Genomic DNA, 22,374 nt, shown 5'->3' on the forward strand with positions numbered 1-22,374 from the left:
GATCAGAATAGGAATTATTTCTTTGCCTGCGTAAAAAAAAAAAAAAACAAAAAAACAAGTGGTGCTGACAGGACAGCTTAGCAGGTAAAGGTACTTGCTGCCAAGCCTGAAGACTTGAGTTTGGATCCCTAAGATTCGTATGTTGGAAAGAGAGAAAGGATTCCCCAAGTTGTCTTTTGTGCTATGGTGCACTCCACACACACACACACACACACACACACACACACACAATAAATAAATAAATAAATAAATGTAATAACAACTTTAAAAAAAATGAAATCTGATATGCCAAAGACAATATTTACAACAAGCCACCATTCTCCTTAGTCCTGGACATCCTGTCATGTTGTCCTTGATTAATGACTGGCCAGATTATGCTTGTAATAAAACCCATGTGTACACTTCAATTCAGCGGACTGAGCCTGTTTTTCAGTTCTTAGAGTATTAAATAAAAACATTATTGATGACAAGCCTATGAAAGATATCCTGGGCTGCGAAGCTGTGGTCCCTCGGATAATCCCCTTTCCTCCCCATCTCCGAGTCACAGGACCCAGGAAAGAAGGAACACAGACAGTGGACATTCTGCTGGCTACATTGAAGCAGGGGTGGCCTTGCCAGTCTGTGCCACCTGCCCTGTCAACTGACATAAGTCACAGCCTTCAAAACAAGGTGGTAGGAGGCTCTGGCCACTGGCCAAGAGCTTCATTATCTGAACCCCAGCCATCCACTTCCTTCCGGCAGCTGCTACTGAGGCTGCGGCCTCCTGCCCATATGTATGCAGCCCCCAGGAGCATAGACCTTTCCTCCCTGACTGGAAATGTATCTAGAGTCCCACCTCGGCTCTTCCCAAAGTCTCTTTAGAGACAGGTCTAAGTTATGTCACTTCACAGAACTAGAGTTTTGTGGTCTTTGAATAGGACTCGAAGAGCGACATCGCCCGAGGAGAGCAGAGGGCATACCTGTCTCGGGATCCGGCCGTGGTACCAGGCGTGGCTGCGCAGGTCCTCGCTGCTCAGCAGCAGCTCCTCCTCCAGTTCCTTTTTCAGCCTCTCGGGGGTCCTGTCCATGACGTGCCTCTCCTTGGAGAACTGTAACACAGAGTCCACACCGTGACCTCACCTTCCCTGGGCCAAGCCAGGCCATGCCAGCCGGAGATGACCACCACCTCGCCGGTCCTCCGAAAGGTTGAGTCAACCAGCGTAGGCCCAAAGGTGCATTCAAGAAGGGAACTGGAGACGGGTTACAATTAGCCGTGACCTTTTGCTTCTCCAGCTGCAGGTACAGAGTGAAATCTTCACCTGCGCGTGGAGCTCTGGCGGGGCCAACAGCTCACAAGGCAATGGGCTGAGCAAGAGGTGTAAGGGACGGGAACACGGCGAGGCTGCTCTTTTCCTGTGGAGCTTCCTCGTTCTCTTTTGTAACTGCCCTAACGTGGACCTGGGATGGACAGCAGTTCCCGGGTGGCCTTTGACCCTGGGCCTCAAGGGCAGCATAGCCCAAAGCACAGTGCTAGAGGTTGGTGGCAAAGGCTCTGATTTTCTTACCTTTTTTTCTATTTTTTTTTTTTTTTTGTCTGTAGGCAAACTCCAGTTCAGGGAATTAAGGTAACTTATAAAAGATGTCTCAGCAGGAGAAGTTTTATGCCCCTTAAATCTAATAATAGATGCCTGAGTTTATAATAACCTTTGAAATTATTTTTAAAGAATTGTTTTCTTAAAGCTTCTATTTATTTTAATTTTATTTGTACGGTTGTTTTGCCTGCATTTTTTTTGTCTTTTTTGTCACCTGTATCCATATATATAGTCCCTGTAGGAGCTGGAAAGAGGGCATCAGATCCTCTGGACCTGGAGTTATTTATGGTGGTGAGCCTCCACATGGGTGCTGGGAACCAGAAACGGGTCCTCTGTAAGATCAGCAAGCACTCTTACAGTTCAATCATTCAGCCCTTGAGTAACTTTTTTGCACATGTATGTGTGTATGAACATTGGAGTCTGCCTGTGAAGGACGCACGCGTGGTGCCTGTAGGGGCCTGGGGCTGACGCTGGGCGTCTTCCTTGAGTAAGCTCCATTTTATATATACGGTCTCTGACTGACTCTGGAGCTCACTGTTTTGGCTCCAGAAAACCCATCTCTGCCTCCTATCAGGTTGCCATACCCAACCTGCTTTTATGGAGTTCTGGGGATCCAAACTCTGACCCTCCTACCTTGGTCATGGTGTCTCTCTCATTACAGCAATGGAAACCCTAACTAAAACACCCAGATTGAATAACATTTTTTTTGTTTGTTTAATTTCTCTAATGCACTATTTTTAGGGCAGACTGGGAACTGACAGTGAAAACTTAAAGCAAACTTAGAGTGCAAAGCTGGTCCTTCATCCCAAATAGCTCAAGAGTGTTGCACAGCAACGGCAGCCGGGTTTCTAGGCGGGGGGCACTGGCTCCAGGTTGGATTTAGAATCACTTCCGTTCATACGAGCACACTGAACACGGCCCCTCCTGGGTTCCCAGCAAAAGCAGGTTTGGGGACCACTCACTGACGGTTATATGAGAAGAGAAAGACCAGACCCCTGGGCTTGCCCAGCTTGCCCTCCAGATGCCTCGAAGAACTGCAGAATCGCTCCTCACACACTGCTTAGCCAAGAAAGATCCCCACATCTTCCCCCACCAAGCAAAGCAAAGTCAGATTTAGGATTAACTGTGTAAGCAGCCCCTCATGGCGCTGGCTGGTGTGATGCGGGTGGGTTTCAGGGTCGACCTGCACATCTCTCTTTTCTCTTCCCACCCTCCTCCTCTCTCAGGACCTTCGGACAGGCATTCAAAGGGGTTTTTGTTCGTTCAGTTTGCTTGTGTAGACAGGGTCTCATGCTGTAACCCAGGCTAGCCTAGAACTCACTACATAACCCAGGCTGGCCTTTCTGCCTCCTGAGTGCTGGGATGAGAGGTGTGGGCCACTACGCCTAGTGAGGGGCAGCTGGTGAATGGAATTTATATCAAAGACATGCACGGCTGACTGCTAGGATGTTCGAGGGCCCCCACACAGCAGTGTTTGACACGGACAGCTCTCGGCATTAATTATGAAAAGTTACATCTGAAGACTCATGTACGGATGTCACGCTGGCGACTGATGGCTGCCTCCTGTCCGTCTTTCCTCCTGCTGGACTCTACGTTTCATGGGAAAGGAACCTTTTCTCCCTTTCCCTACAGCAGGGCCTCAGGCAGAACCTGAAGCACCTCAAGAACTCAGGAATGCCGCAGGAACAAACGTCCCAGGGTGAGGCTTCCGTGGCTTTTCTCCCAAATTCTCTGCAGTTCTATTTTACCTACGTTCAAAGATGGCGTTCCTCAGTTTGTCCCTCACGAGATGCTGCACTGAGGTCTAGCCTCGGAAGATGGAGTTGCAGAGCTAGAGGGACACCTGGGGTCACATGTGAAAGCCAGCACCTCAACCATCTCCTGGACCTTGAGGGAGAAGCTGCAGCTAAGAACAACAGCACAGAAGGCTGGAGGAGAGCTGGGGCGCTGCTAACCGTGGGCCCCACACACCAACCTGAGGACAACTGCTCCCCAGCCGTCTCTGTCACCGTGAAGCCTTAGGAAGCCTCTGATTTGGGGCTTCCGCTCAGGGTGGCTATAGGGAATCCTAACCCGTATTGTGAATGGATGTCTCTTCTGTCACCCCGACCAGCAGTCTCACATCCGCGCCTTGTTCTACACCCTGAGCCACACTGCTAGGTCTGAGCTGTGACATACGGAGATCTAAGTATGGACACCCAGCTACTATAATCCTCGAAAATTTTATTCGTTCGCACTCAGAAAGCTCTTCCCCTACTTTCCGATGTGTTCTCCTCGCTGAGGCCCCAATATCCAGACCCTTGCTCTCTCCCCTCCCCACCCCTCGCAGCATTGGCTACAATGTACGTTCTCTTTGGAAGCATTTTACACCCTTACTTGCTACCTAAGCTATAGATTCAGCTGGCTCTCCTGTGACTCTTGTCCTTACTCCTTAGAGGAAAATCCATAATTAATGCTCTTTGCGTCCATGCTCACAAACAGGCTGTAATTGGGTGCCGTAGAAAATGGGGGTAACAAGGTGGGAGGAGGGGAGAGAAAGGAAGGGGGTGGGCATGGATCTTCCCTAGTAGCTTCATGGAGACTTTAAAAACACAGATCATCATCGCTTCTCAGCCTTTTGGCTATGATCAAGTGTAGTATCTGTTCTTATCAGTAAAAACACAGATCCTACACTCCTGTGGGGAATCTACAGGATAACTCTCAGAATGAAGAAGAGATGTCGCAAGATCACCACTGAGGGCCACCACATGAGTGTGGTGGTTGTTTTGGAGGAAGTGGGTACTCTCTAAAACTTTCCTTACTGTTTAATCACATATATCAATCAATGCCACTTGCTGTTGGAAAAAGGTCTTGTGTAGCCCAGGCTAGCCTCAAACTCACCCTGTAACAGATGAAAACCTTGAATTTCTAGTCCTTCTGCTTCAGCCTCTCAACGGCTGGGGGTTATAGACATGTGCTACCATATCCAGCTTTAATTTGATACATCTCAAAGATGCTTGGATCTAAGTCATCCTCACCCCTTCTATCAGCCAGGGACAGCAGGCGCTGTAACACCAGCAACCGCTGGGCTCTCTTCATTTACTGAGTAAGCGTGCAGCACACACCAGCTCTTTGAGGTGTTTCTTTTTCAGCTTCAGACAGAAGCAACAGCAGGAAAATTCAAGAACTGCTTATCTCTAACATGATGGCCATACCGCAGTAATGCAATTTTCTCGCTAGGCTCTAACTCTCTATCTAGCTGTGTCCGATTCTGAAATTCATTCTAGAAGTTTCTGCTTCTGACATTCTTCTGAAACACTTTATTTTTTATCTATTCCTGGGAATTTTCACATGCGCACACAGCACAATGTATCTCTACTATATCCACCCTTGAATCTCACTTTCCAGCACTCCCCAGGACCCCACTGTCACCATCCTAGCTTCATGTCCTCCTTTTCATTTACTTATTTACTCAGTGAGTGTCCACGTGCACATAAGCATTTGGCCATGGGGAACCTACCAGTGGCCACCCTAAGAAAACTGACTCTCTCTCCATCAGCAGCATCGGAGCCAGTGGCTCCTCAGCGAGGGTAGGGCCTCTGGAGCTCCTCCCTCCTCCATGCTAGTTGTTTTGTTTTGTTTGAGATAGGTTTTCTTTGTGCAGCCCTGGATGTCCCTGGAACTCACTATGCAGACCCGGCTGGCCTCAAACTCAAAGATCTGCCTGCCAGAGCACTGGCGTTAAAGGTGTTTGCCACCACAGCTGGTCCTCACACTGGAGTTTTCACTGGCTTGATCTTGTGCAGATCTGGTGTCGGTGAGCAGCCGCATCATGTCCAGAGGACAGCACCTCAGAGCACCCCTTTTATCTTGTCTACACGGGAAGGAGAGACGGTGGCCTGGTATAAGGCTCCAGCTATTGTGGATGCCAACCACAACTTTGCCCGGTTCAAATCCCGGAAAAAGGATGCTACTCGACTCTGGATCAACAGGATTCTGCCATGAGTCCTGGAGCTTCATTCCAGGAGCCGAAACCACACACATTACCATACAGCAGAGGCGGGGGTAGGCAGGACCCTCAGCATCTGCCCCACAGCCTGCCCGAGTTTAAGCAGAGTTCATAACTTCCGTATCGAGGTTACCCTCCAGTCCAGACCCACGTGTAAATTAGCAACCATGTCCCATCCTCAGCACGGAGTCTGAGGTGAGATGCACTTAGCTGCTGTCTGAGCAGATGGAGAAGGTGGGTGAGACGCACAGTTGTCCAGCTCAATTGAAGACTGAGAAATTCATAAACCACTAGCAAAATTTCCATAAAACTCCTATTATGGGAATCTGAGCATTTTTGGTGTTGCAGTTTGAGATCAATGCAGCCGGGGCTGGTCTTGAACTTGCTATGTAGCTAAGGGTTGCCTTGAAGACCTGTACTCCTGCCTCTGCCTCCCAAGCACTGCGATTACAAGCATACACCATAACATGTGGCTCTGCCACTGGTGTCTTGATGTTAAGAGATGGTACAGTACACTGCCTAAGAGCTTGGGCCAGTTGGCCACCTCAACCCAGAGGCCCACAGTAATACTGAACAGCTGTGTGGTCTTGGGCAAGTGACATTAATTCTGTGTAGAGCTTTAGGTTCTCTGTCTGCTAAGTGGGGATAATGTGCCACATGATGTTAATAAGGTCCAAATGAGTGGGTATCTGTAAGGACTTGGAACACACTCCGGCAGAGGAATCAGCACTAACGTTAGCTGTCATTATAATTACATCCAGATGCTATCAATCTAGGCTGTAAAAGAAGCAGACTTCATACTGAGGTCCAGTGCAGGCGGCAGAGAGAGGCTGGGGTTTGGGAAGGAAGGAGCTAGGGAAAGGATCCTACCCCAGACTTCTTCAGTCTTCTTGAGAGAGCTCAGTGCAAGTTTGCCATGGTCCAGAACTGGCTGGCTGGGCACAGCTCTGAAAACTATGACTCTAACCGTGGAAAGAGTGTTTCTGTAACCCCCATGCCTTACAAGTCTAGTCTTGACAAGCTGGAGTAGCCAGAGCCCAGGAAATGTTGGAAAACAGATTTTGGAGGCACAGAGCCAGCTCCAAGAATGTGCTGGGAACCTCCATTACCGTGGAAACCCATGTTTCAACAGCTCTCCAAGGAAGAAAATGCTATTCCAGCCTGGAAGGACTGGACCTCTGGGGTCTCCTGCGTGAGCACCAGAGCCTGCATTTCAAATCAGCCACAAGAATGGGCCTAGACATTCAGGCAATGAGACTTCCTAAGCCAGCTGCTGAGGGACAAGAGGAGGCATCCGTCAGAGACCCTCAGAGGATGCCCCACACGCTCATCTGCATGAAGGAGACAGGAGACTCAGAGACATACAGCATCTGCATTTTAATTGCTATTTGCTGAAGTCCACCCCTGGCTGTAAGGAATGCTCCCCATTCCCATAGGACTTTACATTGTGCAAATCAGCAGGAACTGGCAGTGGCGCCCTGTGAAAGGGCCACCTCAGAACCCGAGGAAGCACAGGGCCGCAAGCAGGGGATGGAAACTCTGGAGGGTCACATTCTCTGGGAAGACCACACACAGTCCAACACCGCGCTCAGGGGGCAGACCAACCGCCTCGCCATCTGATCCCCGCCTCGCAGTGAGTCACTCCACCTCTCTGTCTTTGGGTTTTCCCCTGTGTCAAAATGAGCAACACTGAGGCCAGGGCTGTTCTCAAGACAGCTCCTGGGGGGGGGGGGAAGGGCTTGGAGCATCCTGAGGACACTGAGAGAAGGGTAGGGATATATTGGGCATCCCAGCTAGGGGAGACAATGAGTAGGTGGGTACAGCGGCCCTGGAGGTTCAGGCTGGGGAACCCCGGACTGAAACCTGCAAAGGTGTAACAGTGGGTGTGGGTCTCCGGCACCTCAGCTCTACCTCCAGCTCCCCCTCCCCCACACACCGCTGGTTCCTGAGGACAGCTCCATCTTTACTCCAGGCATGTGCGGAACACCTTCCTGGCCGTCACTGGCTGGCCTGGGAGAGGGGCCCTCACCCACTCAGGAAGAGGATAGTCTATTCCACTCTGCTGAAAATGCCATGAGGCTTGTAGCCTAGTAACTACTTCACCTCGTTTGTTTGTTTGTTTGTTATGCCAGAAGGACCAGTGTGGTCGAGAGGATAAAAATCAGCACTCAAAGAGAAGGGGAACGAGGAATAGCTGTTGCCCCTGGGCCGTGCAAGTCCCTAAGCACAAACCTGTTTCTAACAGTCAGTAAAATTCCAGGCAGTGGTGGTGCACGCCTTTAATCCCAGCACTCGGGAGGCCTGAAGCAGGTGAGTTCAAGGCCAGTCTGGTCTACAGAGTGAGTTCCAGGAGAGCCAAAAGCTACACAATGAAACACTGTCTTGAAAAACAAAACAAAACAAAACAAAAAAAAAACAAAACAAACAAAAAAAATCCCCTGTGAGTAGGAGCGGGGTCTCACTTGTAACCAAAGCAGTTCTGCTCTAATCGAGGAAGGACGCAGGGGACCCAGCACTGGGGGATGAAGGCCAGACCTTCATCCCTTGGATAATGTCATTGAAAAGGCCTTCCCTGGGAAGGCATAGACACGCCAAGGTGCTTCAGAGGGATCAATCCACTGCGATGGGGAAATGGCTGGGAGGAACAGAGCCAGTGCTAGGAGGCACAAGGACAGTGCAGTCATTTGAAATGTGCTGAATGTTCAAATCTCCATTTCCATCCTTTACAGGTAGCGGCTGGCTCAGAGGTCAATATCAATGAACCCACTCATTCCTGGCCACTATCACCTCCTCGGACCTCATTACTCATATGACCCTCGGAACTACCTTCTGTGGATGAAAAACAATCCCTGATGCCACCTCCTGCCACACCCAGCTTGCTCCCCACTCAATTCTTGTCCTGAAACCTCTGCAGTAGCCACTTCCTATGATTTCTCCACCTCCTGTCTTCCGTCCTACAACCTGCAGCCCGTAAGGCCACAGGACTCATCATCTCACCCTTCAGCTAAGAGATTTTAGTCACAGCAGCACCCGGCTAAGGTGAGATCCAGAATGTCTTTCAGGCTCAATCCCCAATCAATGGGCTTCTAATACAAAGAACTCTCGGGTTCCCATCCTCTATGGCCAGGGACCCACACCCTTATCCTGCCCCGCCTTATGCTCCTTACAGCTCTACAAGCTGAAGCCACGTGCTGAACCTGCTAACTTGCTGGGATCAGCTCTGAACTTGTCAGGAGACGGAGATCATGAAAGGGTATTGAAAGACCAAAAGATAGCAGCGATCGTTAACACTATGTAGGCGCAGTATAGCGGTAAGTTCCCTGAGGAGATAGCTACCTCGCTGCATTCTTTCCCGCCTTCCGGTTCCGGGTGGGTACGTGACCCTGCTCACAATCTGCCTTCCCGCCTTCCCTGTTCTGGGTACGTGACTTAACTACGGCTTTGTTCAAACCACCCAATCAGAACCCTGTAACTGCTTCTCGCTTCTGTAACCGCGCCTCCTGCTCCCGAGCCCTATAAAAACCCGTCACCCTAACCGAGAGGCGCGCAAGTCCTCCGATAGGCTTGGTCGCCCCGGGTACCCGTGTATCAAAATAAACCTCTTGCGGTTTGCATCCGAAGGCTGGTCTCGCTGTTCCTTGGGAAGCGGGGTCTCCCCGTCTAGATAGGCTCCAGGGAGTCTTTCAGTATGAGTACTGAGGATACTGGCAGAGAACTAAGTGATGGGGGAGATGGGCGTGAGCAACAAAGTGGGGTCTAAAGCCCCCAGATTTGCATTAAAATATCAGGCTCTTACTTGGGTCTACAGTTATCAAGGCCTTGGGAAATACTGGCTAGGTCTCCCAGGGCTCACAGTCACCTACAGATAAAACCCAGTTTTCTCCCATGAGGCCGCAAACTAACTTGCTGCTATGTCCTCATGCAGGGCCCCTGCTCCATGGCTCTCTGAATACACACAGTCTCCTGTGTATCTCTCTCTGTGCCTCGGACGGACAGACTGGCACGCCTGGGGAGGTCCTGACTGTGCAGCCCAGCTGGATTCCAGGATGTGGACTGGGAGTAGCCAGAGGGAGTTAGACAAGGTGTGGGATGGGCTTGAAGCTTAAGCTAATTACTAAGCCGGAGGAGTCCACTCAAAGACTGCAGGCAGCTGTAGGAGAGGCCCTCAGGGTGTTAGTACCAGTCTCGGGGTCTCGCCTCATACACAGCGTGCCTGGGCGGACACTTTCTGCCAGAGACAGGACTGCACTCACTCATCTGCTCACCTTCCACGTGGTAGTTTTTTTGTTGGTTGGTTCTTGCCACTGAGTTTGCGCGCTTGTCAAAGACCAGCCACCTTAGGTAGATTCTGAATTTCTCTCTGGCACTCGGGGATGAGAACTCCCTCTTCACAGAACAATCTAACACTCACAAAGAACGCAGTTCCACAAGTGGTTCCGGGCAGACACTTGCTCTGTGTGGAGCCAGAAACTTCTTTCAAAGGTGAGTCTTAGTGATGAATGCGAAAAGTTTATTTTTTACCAAAGACTTAGAACTTAAACTACGAATAAAATCCACCAGGAAGTTTTAGAGACCTGACCTTTAAGAAATCAGTAAAAATGTTTTTAATTACATTGATTGACTGATTGATGGTGTGCGGGTCAGAGGACAACTTGGTTTCTTTCTCACTGTGTGGGTTCTAGAGATCAAACTCAAATTATCAGGCTTGGCAGCAAGTGCCTTCACTCAATGAGCCATCTCTCTCCTCAAATAAATTAGTTCTAATGGAATAGAAAAGTGAAAACCAGCTGTTAGACAATGTAATCTCTACTTAGGTACAACTTTGTTTAGTCTGTTTGTTCAAGTTCAAAGCCAGCAATTCTTGGGGGGAGGTCAGTAAATATTCTCTGTGTGCAGATGAGGCTGGTCACTGATAAGAAGCCATCCTTGGTGATAAGCAGCCTGACTCACGGATACCAGCCCTGATGCACACATACGGTTGGCACCAGGTGACTTAAGGGCACAGACTCACAGATGGCAGAGCCTCACAAGAGTGTAAGGAAGTTTTGAGATGTGTGCACAGCTGAGAATCCCTGGTGTGAATTATGCCTTCTTCTGAGCCCTGAACATTTAGTTGGTTAAAAACAGAAAAGAAAAGAAAATCTTGCTGAATTTTCACAAAAAAAAAAAAAAAAAGATACATTCCTGGTCATTCACTTTATGATCAAGGCTGTAAATTAAATTATTAGAAACAAAGAAGATGGAGGAGGTGGACGAGGGACTGTGTGCATGCGGGGAGAAAGGGGGGAAGGGAGGGGTGGGGAGAGGAGAGGAGAGGAGAATGGACCGGCAGGCAGGCAGCTGGACTCTGCTTTGGAGTAGCTGGCCACAGCACCCAGAATGCCATTAGGGATCTCACACAAAAGCTTCCTTTCTTTAGCCTTGGAACAGTTTATTAGATTAAGGGAGTCATCGGCAGCAGTGGAGGCCTCTCGTCAAGTTGTACCAAACAACTCCACAGGCCAGGGTTTTTAAAGAAATCTTACCCAGGAATACTGCTCAGAAATTTGATAAGTCTGACTGCAGTTCTAGCTCACTGTGTAAGATCGGTCTAATTTCTAAGTGCAACTCTGTCTTCCCTGGTGCTCAGGTAAGAACCCTGAGGCATAGTTGATACTGCACTGGGCCACCCAAGCTGGGGCAAGGCAGAAATTCAGGATGACCAGACTCATCTCTGCTCCTCTAAACTCTGACAAGACCCACTGTGACACGAAACAGGACATCACTATCCCCGATAAATGTCTTAAACAGAGGAGGAAAAGCTAAACCTTCCACAAAAGTCCATCTTGGAGAGCCAGCCCACAAATCTCAGCTCCGCTTTTGTGATTATCTTGCAAGAACCCCACCTAACCATGATGTTCCTTGCAGAATTCAGCAACCCAGCTCCCTGGAACCCCTTTCTTCTGTTGAATTTCAAACTGGCCATGTTTAAAGCCAAAGTCCAAAGTAGACACACATGACTTAGCTGTGGGCTTAGCTTCTTCTAACGGCTGAGCCGCCTCTCCAGCCCCATAAATGACTTAAAGACCCAGATGGTATTTTCACAATCAAAACACTGTCTAAATGGGTCATAAACTCCCACAAAATAATAATAATAATAATAATAATAATAATAATAATAATAATAATAATAATTCATTTCAAACTATTTCCACAATCCTTAACTCTCCCCACGGCCAATGAAATCTAGATCTACAGATTCCAGGACAGGCAACCTTTAGTTCAAGCCCTGGGATGTGTCAATCTGAAGTGTGAGTCAGTCTGAACTGTGATTGTATATGTGTGTGACAGTGTATCCGCTTTGTTTCACCTCCTGTGGAAGCCAGCTGCCTTTGAGGCTTGTCTAAAAATACTTCATTGTAACCAGGCAAGGGAGCTCCATCCGGGCTCAGGGGGAGAAGGTTATCACTAGTCCTGACGGCTTGAGTTCCAACAAGGTGGAAGGGGAGAACTGAGCCCCTCCTTAAGCTGTCCTCTGACCTCCACACAAGCGCCATGGCATGTACACACCTACTTCCCGCTTCCCTGCACACACACTAAAGAATAAAGTCCAAAGATAAATCATGGATCCACCCCTCCTACTTCTGAACCAGGTGTGCAGAGCCTCTCCGGGCCCAGAGAAGTTTCTTGTGTTCGTATGGTGACTGATGCCAAAACTCTTACTAAAATCCACAATTCACTTTGGTGGGGGCGGGGAATCAAAGAGAAAAAGAGCAGATTCAAAGTTTACCTTTCCATTTAGTACAGAAATCCCCAAAGCATCCCTGGCCTCTTCTGGCCCATTGAGTACATGGCGGCTTGGCTTATGGTTCAGGATGTGGGCGGTATCATGGCATTGCATTGAAGCAGGTGCTTGGTCATACAGCCATGGCGGATTTGTCTACTGAAGGTTACCGTTGCCTGGCGGATGGCAATGAAGGGTGTTAAGGAAAAGGTGCCTTATTATAGCTCACCCAGGGCATTCCATGAGTGTATCCCTGGGGCCCTGGCACCTTTGGGTATTGGGCGGTGATCACCTCTGGCCTTACTTAGGCCCCCTACTCTTTGAGATCCTCCCTCTGTAGCTCTGTAATACAGCCTCCACGGCAGCTTCCTAACCCACATCACCCTGATGGCTACAAGTCTACAAAAACAAATAGGAGGTCACCTCCAAACAGTTTGGTAGTCTCCGTCCCACTGTCTTCACGGAAGCCCAGGCCCCAGAGTGGCTGGCCCTGCTGTCTTCCTGCCTAGAGGGCACAAATGTCATGGTGGCAGTGCCCCATGTCTGGAAGTGGTCACTGTCTCTTTGAGGCGACAAGGTATTTAAAAAAATGGCCAGTGGTAGTGCAGAAGCCCGCAGGAGTCTCTTATGAGGTCAGTAGAGGTTTCTGGCCCCTCTGAGAAAGGGATCAGTATGAAAGAGACCATAAAAATCTCAGCTAGTTTTAGCGACTCGTTTTCATTAATGTGCTGCTAATATTTAAGCATCTTGAAGACATCACTCTCTTTTGAATTCCCTTACCCCCCCCAAAAAAAAATCTCATCTTGGACAGACTCTGCAGAGACAGGCTCTTGCCATTTCCCCATCTTATAATTCAGCCCATGCAGTTTATCACCCCACAGAGAAGACTCCCACTCCAGCGCCATTAAAAACTGATTTGCAATTTTCAGTTAAATTAAGATGCTTCGTTTTCCTACTGTACGCAATTTTCCCTTTCTCAGACGAATGGTGATTACAAGGACCATCAGATGTTCTTGCAGACAGGAAAACCATCAAAACCCCCAGAGAGCCGAAGTCCAAGAGATTTCATTTTATTCATTACCCAAACTTATCAAACTCTTATCAAAAGAGGCTCAGACGCCGTGAATAGGAACTAAGAAGAGGCTCTCTACAGAGCTCTGCTTGTCAAGCTTCTGAGAATCACCCATTAAAATTCTCCTGCTCCTGTGCACAGACTAAAGAGACTAATTTAATTGCAATTTTTGCGGATTGGCGTTTTGAAGTAGAGCACCCTGCAAGCAGGAACTTAATCCTACATCCAAACTAATTACATTAGAGTCACTCTGATTGGAGCCCACGGCTCTCTTTGATGCTAGACTGCCTCTGCCTTTCATCCGCACTCATCCTCTGGGCAAGGTCTCCTCTGCGCATTCCCACCCTGCAGGATCAGGAAGCTATTGCTTTAGCTGCCCAGTTTTATTCTGATGAACCATCAAGGGACTGAAAAGCCTCCCCCTCCCCGTCCGCCAAACTGAAGGAGATTGATTTCAGACTGAAGACTGGGGCAGCTAAGCTTCAGGAAAACAAAACAAAACAAAACAAAACAAAACAAAACAGTAAACCCCCAAACTCGACAAACGTGGGCAAAACTGCTCACTGACTCCTACTCCAAGGTCTCCTTCCACCTTGGCCTGAAAGTGGGCCAGTCATATGGCTTTACGTTTGACAAAGTTATCTACCCTAGTCCACTCAGAGCTCAGCTCCACGTGCTGGTGTCTGTTTTGCCTTTCTCTGTTAACCAATAAACCAGGAGATTTTCAAAAGGCTGTTTGTTAGCACACTGCCCTGCTCCAGCCAGGGCGGGGAACTTCTAAGTCCATCAAATTTCCATGATGATTTCAGAAGTGCCCTGAAGTGAAGAGTGCACACCCAAATCACCCCTCGAGGCAGCCCTGCATTCTGATTCCCACAGAGAAACCCAGTGCCAGGCATATGGTCAAAGGTCACCCGGTTGCACTTAATCAGGTAATGGGCTAATGACGTGATACGCTCAAAACGAAAGCTGAGTACCAGTTTGGTCCGCAAAACCCCCTCTAAGTCATTTTGGTCCCTTTTACCACGCCCTCAGAGACTTCCATCATACTTCTCTCTCATACGGGGTTGGCTTGTGTGTGGAAGGAGACAGTATGGATGAGCCGTCGACAACCAATTTGTGAGATTTGCATTCACAAAGAGCAGTGCTTTGTGGAGGTCTGCAGAGAAGGGAAACAGCAGACTGCTGGGCTGAGGTGAGAGCCTGAAGACCAGCTGACCGGCACTCAGAGTAGAAGATATGAGCCAGAATTTTTGATCAGTGGTAATTTAACATCATTGATTCAGCATCTTGATGTAAATTATACATAATTTAGAATGTAGCTTTTAACCAAAATAGATGTCCTATTTGCCCTTCAGTGAGGAATGTCATAAAAATCAAGAGCAACTTAATTCTAACACCATCCTTTTCCTAATTCATCTTGAGTGGAGTTTTGATGAATCAATGAAATGTATCACAGTTGAAAGGCACTGGGAGATTTAATTAGAAACAAAACTGAGATGTGCCAATACAGAGAGGGAAAAGGGGAAAGATTCAGATAGTCTTTTGGTGTGAAATATGGACTAAATAACCTTCAAATTCTCTCTCCAAAATAGTGCCATGACTAACAAGTGTCTTAGACACCTTATCTGGGATAGGACATAATACATCAATGCTTTCAGGAAGGCCCAACTATTAGTCACAAGATGGGTTTAGGCCCCTGTAGCAACTCTACTGCTTTCAATATAGAACTCCCTGATCACTTTCAAAGATAAATATCTCCCAGAGGGGCTCAGGCCACTTGGCAACCATAAATCTTGTTTAATGGACTATTTTAAAGATATAAACATTACACTAGATGTTTGAAAAGAAACAGAGACCTGAGATCTGTGCTGTCTGAATAGAGCAGGCAGCACAAATGCAACTAAGATCTCAGACAAAGCCTCATAACATGCCTGGGAGATAACAGCTAATGAGCGTATTCATATGTCACAAGACGGAGCATCATTGGAGCCTTGCGGTTCACGATTTGCTCAGACTTAATGAATGAGGGTAGTTTGACACCTAGAGCAAAAGTCATCCGAAGTACCTCTAAAGACTACATCTGGGAATGCTTAGCCTGCGCCGAGCACTTAGGAAACCATCAGGGCTGCTAGAAGCAACTGAAAGTTTATGAGGCTTGTATATCCAAAGATGACAGGTCAGATATTCTTGAGTCAACTTCCCAGAGAACCAGATCCAGACTTTCTCTTATGCTCATTTCTCAGTGTCCATTTACACCAGCTCATGCAGCCTCAGAATAGACCCCTTCACAGTCTGAATCGGGAATGTGCACTGGATAGCCAGAATTCCCACCTGACCAGAACCAGGAATATGTTGAAGCCACAGAAATGTTTGAGCCAAACAAGATGGGACCCTGTAGAATCTAGCACTTAGATGTGTCCAAAGGTGGGAATGCACCGCCTCCTCTGGAAATGTCAACATTCTCTGAAGGCTTAGGAGACCAGTTGGGAAGCTACTGAGGAAATCTGGCGAGAGATAATGAGGCCCGAATTAACACAGTGGCGGTGGAAACAGAAGGGAAGAAACCAACGGGAGCTATGTTTAGGCGGTGAAACCTTATCGAGTGATTACATGTGGAAAGTGAACAAGGGAAGGAGCATAAGTACCCTGAGAGGAAGCATGAGTCACAACACCCAATGTAGAAACACAAGATGGAGGCAAGCAGGTCTGCGGAAGAAGGTGGAGGGCCCAGGGTTCTGCTGTGACATCTAAATGGGGTTGTTTGCTGGGCCATGGGGCACTGTGGAGATGGGCTCGCTGGACACCCAACATGGGGGTCCTCCACGAAGAAGAGCCTAGCTCAGCTCCCACCTCAGAAATGAAATACAGCATGAGAAGAAAGCTGGGGATACCGGGGGATTGTGTGTTTGTTTGTAGATGTTTTGTTTTTCGAGACGGGGTTTCTCTGTGTAGCCTTGGCTATCCTGGACTCACTTTGGAGACCAGGCTGGCCTTGAACTCAGAGCAAGCCACCTACCTCTGCCTCCCAGAGTGCTGGGATTACAGGCATGTGCTACCGCACCCGGCTAGGATACTGGTTTTTAAGAGGTAAACTAGAAAGAAACCCAAGTGTAGAGTGTGGGGCTGGCTAAGAAGGAGATCAAGAAGGGCTCGGTCTCCTGGAGGCTGGAAGAGAAGAGCTTCGGGAAGAAATGACCGTCACTGTCAAGTGCTGCAGGGAGTTCCAATCAGACCATTTAGACAGCAGCCACTGGATTTGGTCATGTATGGGTCATCAGTAAAGGGGCTGAGCAGTGCATGTGAGGAAGTAAAGATGGCTCCGGGAAGACCAGAGCATGTTTCTAAGCCGGGGGAGAAAGTAGAGGAGACGTTAAAGTTTCCCAGGGAGAGGAGGGACCAAGGGAGGGGAGCTCTTGAGGAGCATGAGTGACAGGACAGGCCTGGGTCAGGGTTAAGGGACTTCACCCTCATAAGCTGCAGGAATGAAGTGAGACCTGGAAAGAGTTGGAGTTGAGGGAAAAGCGTGGTGGAAAGGGGGAAGACAGACAAGAGGCTCGGTAGCTTGTGTTTTGATAGTATTTAAAAGGACAACAGGGACATGAGCATGAGCTGATCAAGGGCGCAGAACTGATGGAAGGCCGGAGGGGCCTGTGGGAGGGGCTGCGATGCTCCACACACTCAGCTCACAGAGACCAAACTTCAAATCTCCTCCTCATCCCAGCTCCTCCATGGGGTGTGTCCTTCCTCAAGCCTGTGGGCTCTGCTGTCCCCTCCCTTCCCCCCCCATCTGATCTCCTTTTCTCTCAGAGTTCTCGACTGATGTTTTTTTCTCCCTCACACACATGCTTGTACTGTTACCTCTCCTGGGAAGTTCTCTGTCCAGGGCTGGCATTAAAGCCTCTAGGATGTCACAATAAGCTGTGGTGGGCTCTCTGTCTTCCTTCTTTCTTCCTTTCTTTACACTTACCATAGGGATGGAGAGAAATGGCTGTGTAGCCATGGCCCACATCTCAAAGGAGCTAGAGAGGCTCCTTTGAGATGGGACCCCAACCCTGTTTCCCTAGTACACTCTAGGACTAGATTAGGGTGGAAGCCTGCTGATGGTCCCTCCAGGCCGTTAGCGGGAAGCCAGGATTTGGGATAGTCATTCCTTTACGTGTAACCATCTTTATAAAAGCATGCAAGTATCTACAGTAGGAACAAGAAAAAAAAAAAGTTCTTCGCCACAAAAATTAACACACTGATTATAGGCTTCGTGAGCTAGACAGTGAGTCGGCACATTCTCATGACCAGAGCCAGAGAGCAACAACAGTTCCTGGGGCTGTGACAGTCGACGACAGAGATGCCACTGTGGCACCCAACCCTATGACACACTTCTTTCCTCTCTGCTTGTCGGTTAAAATGCACTGGGCCATCCTCAACAATGTCTATAGCCCTAGCCGCAGGGCCTGACGCTCAGCCATGGCTCAGCTCTTACCCTGGCCACGGCAGAGAGGCCCCTCCACTGTTCTCTACTTCCTCTCAAAGTTCTAGGCCGATGTCCTCTCTCTGCACACACGCATCCCTCTTTGACCCCTTCGGTGCCATCACAGTGCTTGGCTCAGGCCAACTCTGCAGTCCACCAGGTGCTTGAAGCCCCAGACAGGGCTTCCCAGGGTCCCAACCCTGCCCCTGATCCCACTCTGGTTTCTCCAACAAAAAGAAGTCCTCGGCGGGGATCTAGGCTCTGCGGTTAGGGAGCACAGGGACACAGCCCCTCGTCAGGCCTGCTCTGACACTGAAGCCAGATGCCTGCAGCTCCCAGATGTTCATGGGATGCACTGAAAGGGCTCTTTTTACAAAGATGCTAAGCTGGGCCTTTCAGTTTAAGGCCTGGGGGCATACATGAGCAACTAGCCCCCACCAGGAGGAGGGGCTGAGTCGCTTGGAAAGATTCTTCCTCCGTGAATCTCCCCAACCTTAGCAGTTTGTGCTGACCGTGTGTCTGCACAAAGGCAACAGGGCCACCGTCAGTACCAGGATATGTCACTCGTACTCAGGCTATCCAGGTAACACAGACCAAAGAATCAGCTACAGGGAGAATGCGTGGGACCTTCGCTCCACCATACTCTTCTCAGGAGAAAAGCACTTTCAAATGAAACCAAGTGCCAAGCGCCTGGCCCTCCAGGGATGGCCAGTGTGGCATTCTGAGCTGAAACGTCGATGCAGTGGGCTCCAAATCTCCCCCAAGGGAGAAGATTATGAGAGAACGCCAGCCCAAATGAGACACCCTAACACAGTTTGAGACCTTTGCACTAGACGGCAACACTTGATGATGCGGAGACAGCTCAGTCCCAGCGTGGAAGGAACTGGGCACTGGCAGTTCCTCCCAAGCACGGCAGCTCACGGACAAGAGCCGGGCTGGACGGAATGGCTCGTTCTTAACCAAGCCTTTCTGGTCTGGTTTATCCATATACTCTCTATACCCCATTCCTCCGTTTATGCTCTTTTGGACGGGGGGCATTTCAACACTTATGTGGTAGTTTCTATCTCTCAGATTTCTCCTTCCATAGGACCACATGCTGGTATGATGGTGAGTTCGGCTCTCTCTGTCTCTCTCTTTCTATCTCTCTCCCTCTTATACACAAATAACCCCCCACCCACACACAAGCAAAAATATCAACCATCAGAGACAAATGGGCCAGAAGTAACGGGATCCCGTTGCCAGCCTCCAAAATGGGGGCTTTCATGCTTTCTTAACCAAAGTCCTTTTGCAGTGTGCTATCTGCTATCGGCTGGCCTGCTATCTCCCGGCCTGCTATCTCCCTGCCCACATCTGGCTGCCGTGTCTAGGTTTTTGCGGACACGCCTTCCTTTGCCCAGAATGTCATCTCTTCTCAGGATACCGTCTACTAACTCTTCTAGGCTTAGCTGAGGCCTGTCTCCCTGGGGAGCCTCCACTGCTGCTCACGCTCCAGCATAGACTACACCAGGCATGTCCCTCTGGGGAGCCAAAGTACACGCTACCAGATCACTGGTAAATGAGGCTCCTTTCAGCCTGTCAATAAACACCTGTCCAGCACGGCAGCAGTCCTCTCCGATTGGACCACAACCTTCCTCAGAGTAGGGACTGGGTCTAACTACTAGGGCCGAAGCAGCTGGCAAAGGCCAGATACACATAGGTCCCATAGTCAATTACTGTTTATCTGAACTAAGGACGTACGCAGGATGAGAGCAGGGGTTAGTGAACTCCTGGCAGGACAGAGCTGGAGGGAGGCTTCTTCCTCATTCTCACCGCTGTCTCCTGCCACGTTACGAACTGAGCCTCTCTGTGAACTTTCTGCTCAGACTAGACCTGGCCACACTGCTTCCACTAACGCCTTTTAAACCTCAAGCTATGGATGGAGTCTGCTGCTCTCCAGGACTGGAATGCCTTCCCCGTCCGACCCTCTTCTTCATCCATCTAAATCCTGGGCAACCGGAAATAGTTGTTTGTTTGGTTTTTAAAGAATTGTCTCCTCTAAATATGCACAGGTACCATGCACACAATAAATATCCTTCTTAAAATTATCTTTCCCAACTGCAATGCAAAATGAAGTATTAATATACACGGCAGCATCTTGGTTCAGACTTCAAGTCTCCTTATATGGCATTGGAGAAAGAACTATTAAGATGTTCAGGCTAGAACATCTGGCTTCCCTTCCCGATGCGCACCAGATTGGTTGGAGACAGGCTGTTTCTGAAGCTCAGCCTCTTCTCTATGGAAAATGTAAACTATTACCCTGCCCAGTTCACAGAACTTGTTCTGAGGAAACAACCCACGAAACATCAAGACACAGGAAAGCCTGTTGCAAAAGTAACTCAATGACACCATGGCCTAGCATTCTTGTGGCAAGTCTTCTGAAGTCTGGAATCACACCTCAATTGTCATTTGTTACTTTACCACTGTTCCCAGGTCCATCCACCTAAAAGATGTTCGCGCGTGGGCATGGACCCGGCTACGCTCAAGAACTCCTGAATTTGAGTGTGCCTGATAGCATGGACCTGGAGCCTCTTTGTTATCACCTTCCCTCCACCAGGTGGGCTTAAGTAAAAGACTTTCTTTTTTCCAACAGACTGAAGATTCCCTGGTCTTTTCTGAAACAGGTGCCTCGTGTGCTTTGGGATGTTAGCGTTATACTGTTCTGCCTGGCTGGAACATCTCTCTCACCTTCTCTTGATGGGGGCCAGCAATGGATGTTCAGCGCTGATTCCTCTCTCTGCTTTAACCTCCCACATATTCCTTCCCAGGGTCTTTGCATCCAAGTCCATGAGGCCCCTAACAACATGCTAAATTCTGTAAGGCCTCTCTGCAAGCAAGATATTCCCACAGTGTGATTGGTCTCCCATGCAACCAAGGAACTTTCATATTTTTAGTTTTCTTCCCATACAACCAACACTATTAATAACACCCTGCTTTCTCCTGAGATGATATGGATTAGACCAAATGGAAAGTTACCATGGCTACCGCAGTGTTATTTTGGGTATGAGAAATTCACGCCAAGGGAAACAGCCAGCATACGTGGTCAAACTAGAGCAGCATTTCCGCCTTGTTATCAGGGAATCAATCCCATTTTAATTTTGAGATTCTAATTGTGACGGAAAGTAATTATGAGCAGCACGACCTGAGCCCCTTCATTAAAGTGGGAGTCAATATAATGATTCCGTGTTATCGTTGGGGCAACACCGGCTCCACGAAGAAGTAAGTACAAGCAGATTTCCTTCCCAGGTAACCGGCTAAGCCAAACAAAACAGTGAGACTCACTCGTCTGCATGGTCTAGCTGTGGGCTGCAGGGAGGGACCAAAAGGTGTGTGAAGGGGTCAGCACCTTTCTTCATGTTATAAAAGCTTCACCATACCTGGGTGGGATGGGACACATGGGCAGAAGGAAGTCGTTTCTACCAGGGTTGACTATGGTGGGGAGGTCAAGAAAGGATAAACTGGAGGACAGATAGTTCAGGTTAACCCACTATGCAGTCCCTTCTGTGTGGGCTTTGGGGACATTAAAGTAGCTCTTCATTGACACCCAGACATTCATGACTTGATTCCCCATTTACCAAATGCTGAGCTCATCTGAAATAACAGCAATTGGCCTTCAACGAACTTCTATTCGAGGGAGAACTTACTGCCAATCCCTGAAGTACGTGAGTCCCTTTGGGACTGCACAGTCTATCTTTGACGACTCAAAAAATACTGTTAATGGCATGACATCATCTACCCCATTCCAGAATAATCCATATTTAGGTTGAAAGCTACAGCACCCTGCTGGGCTCTGGGACGGCGCAGGAGCTCTGCAGTAAGTCTGGGAGGAACACGTTGAACCCACATCTTGGTGCTCTCCTCAAAAAGTTCTCGACAGAGAGGCCTGGAAATAACCTGGCAGAGTAGCTGAGAGGTACCCCTGAACACTCAAACCAGGCAGCAGAACCAGGGGAACCAATGCTCTTCTTGTCCACTGGGCGCTTTATAGCTGGGTCTTTCTCCCTGTAATAGGCCACTTTCCCAAGGTTTAGTTTTTGTGTAGAAAAACAAACAACAGAGTGTCATTGCCCCATTGTGGTTTCTCAGTCCTTAGGGAGAGGCAGCTCCGATTCGGGGTGGGATTCCTTGAGAGCTTCCAGCCTCCAATTTCCCAGGAATAACGGAGGTCTGTGGTCATTTTGGGGCTGGTGGGGTTCTTCTCAAGATTGACAAACCTCAAGACTGGTGAAAGCCTGTGTTCATATTCATTCTTAGTACAACATAGACAGGCAACATAGAACACAGACCTTGGTTTAAACTAGTCAAATCACCCACATAGTCTATTGACAGGTTATGCAAAAGCTATTGGCACTGGGTGTCTTGTCACAAAGGTTAAAACGCAAGCAGTAAAGAGAAACACATTTCTGAACCCTGAAATGTTTTTGGAAGCTGGCTGCAATTCAAAAGGAGATATTTTGGGGTTTTTGTCTATTATAT

The 22,374-nt window shown here is 48.7% G+C and overlaps 1 protein-coding gene, 1 long non-coding RNA gene and 1 pseudogene across 5 annotated transcripts in view; 2 read left to right on the plus strand and 1 right to left on the minus strand.

The window, feature by feature from the left end:
- Bcar3 (BCAR3 adaptor protein, NSP family member) overlaps positions 1-22,374 on the minus strand; it is a 111,691-nt gene that overhangs the window by 25,141 nt on the left and 64,176 nt on the right. For all 4 annotated transcript variants that reach the window (XM_060392803.1, XM_021645010.2, XM_021645009.2 and 1 more), the window contains one exon: positions 960-1,088. In XM_060392803.1, coding sequence (XP_060248786.1) covers positions 960-1,088 — 129 coding nt within the window. The remainder of the gene's footprint in view (positions 1-959; positions 1,089-22,374) is intronic.
- Positions 4,173-4,273, plus strand: LOC132646103 (U2 spliceosomal RNA; annotated as a pseudogene).
- On the plus strand, positions 6,165-9,238 carry LOC132656906 (uncharacterized). Its single transcript, XR_009594701.1, has 3 exons — positions 6,165-7,192; positions 7,692-7,869; positions 8,289-9,238. It is a non-coding gene; the product is annotated as an uncharacterized LOC132656906 (long non-coding RNA).

This window comes from Meriones unguiculatus, chromosome 10, assembly GCF_030254825.1.
Source record: "Meriones unguiculatus strain TT.TT164.6M chromosome 10, Bangor_MerUng_6.1, whole genome shotgun sequence".
In the NCBI taxonomy this organism is placed as follows: Eukaryota; Metazoa; Chordata; class Mammalia; order Rodentia; family Muridae; genus Meriones; species Meriones unguiculatus.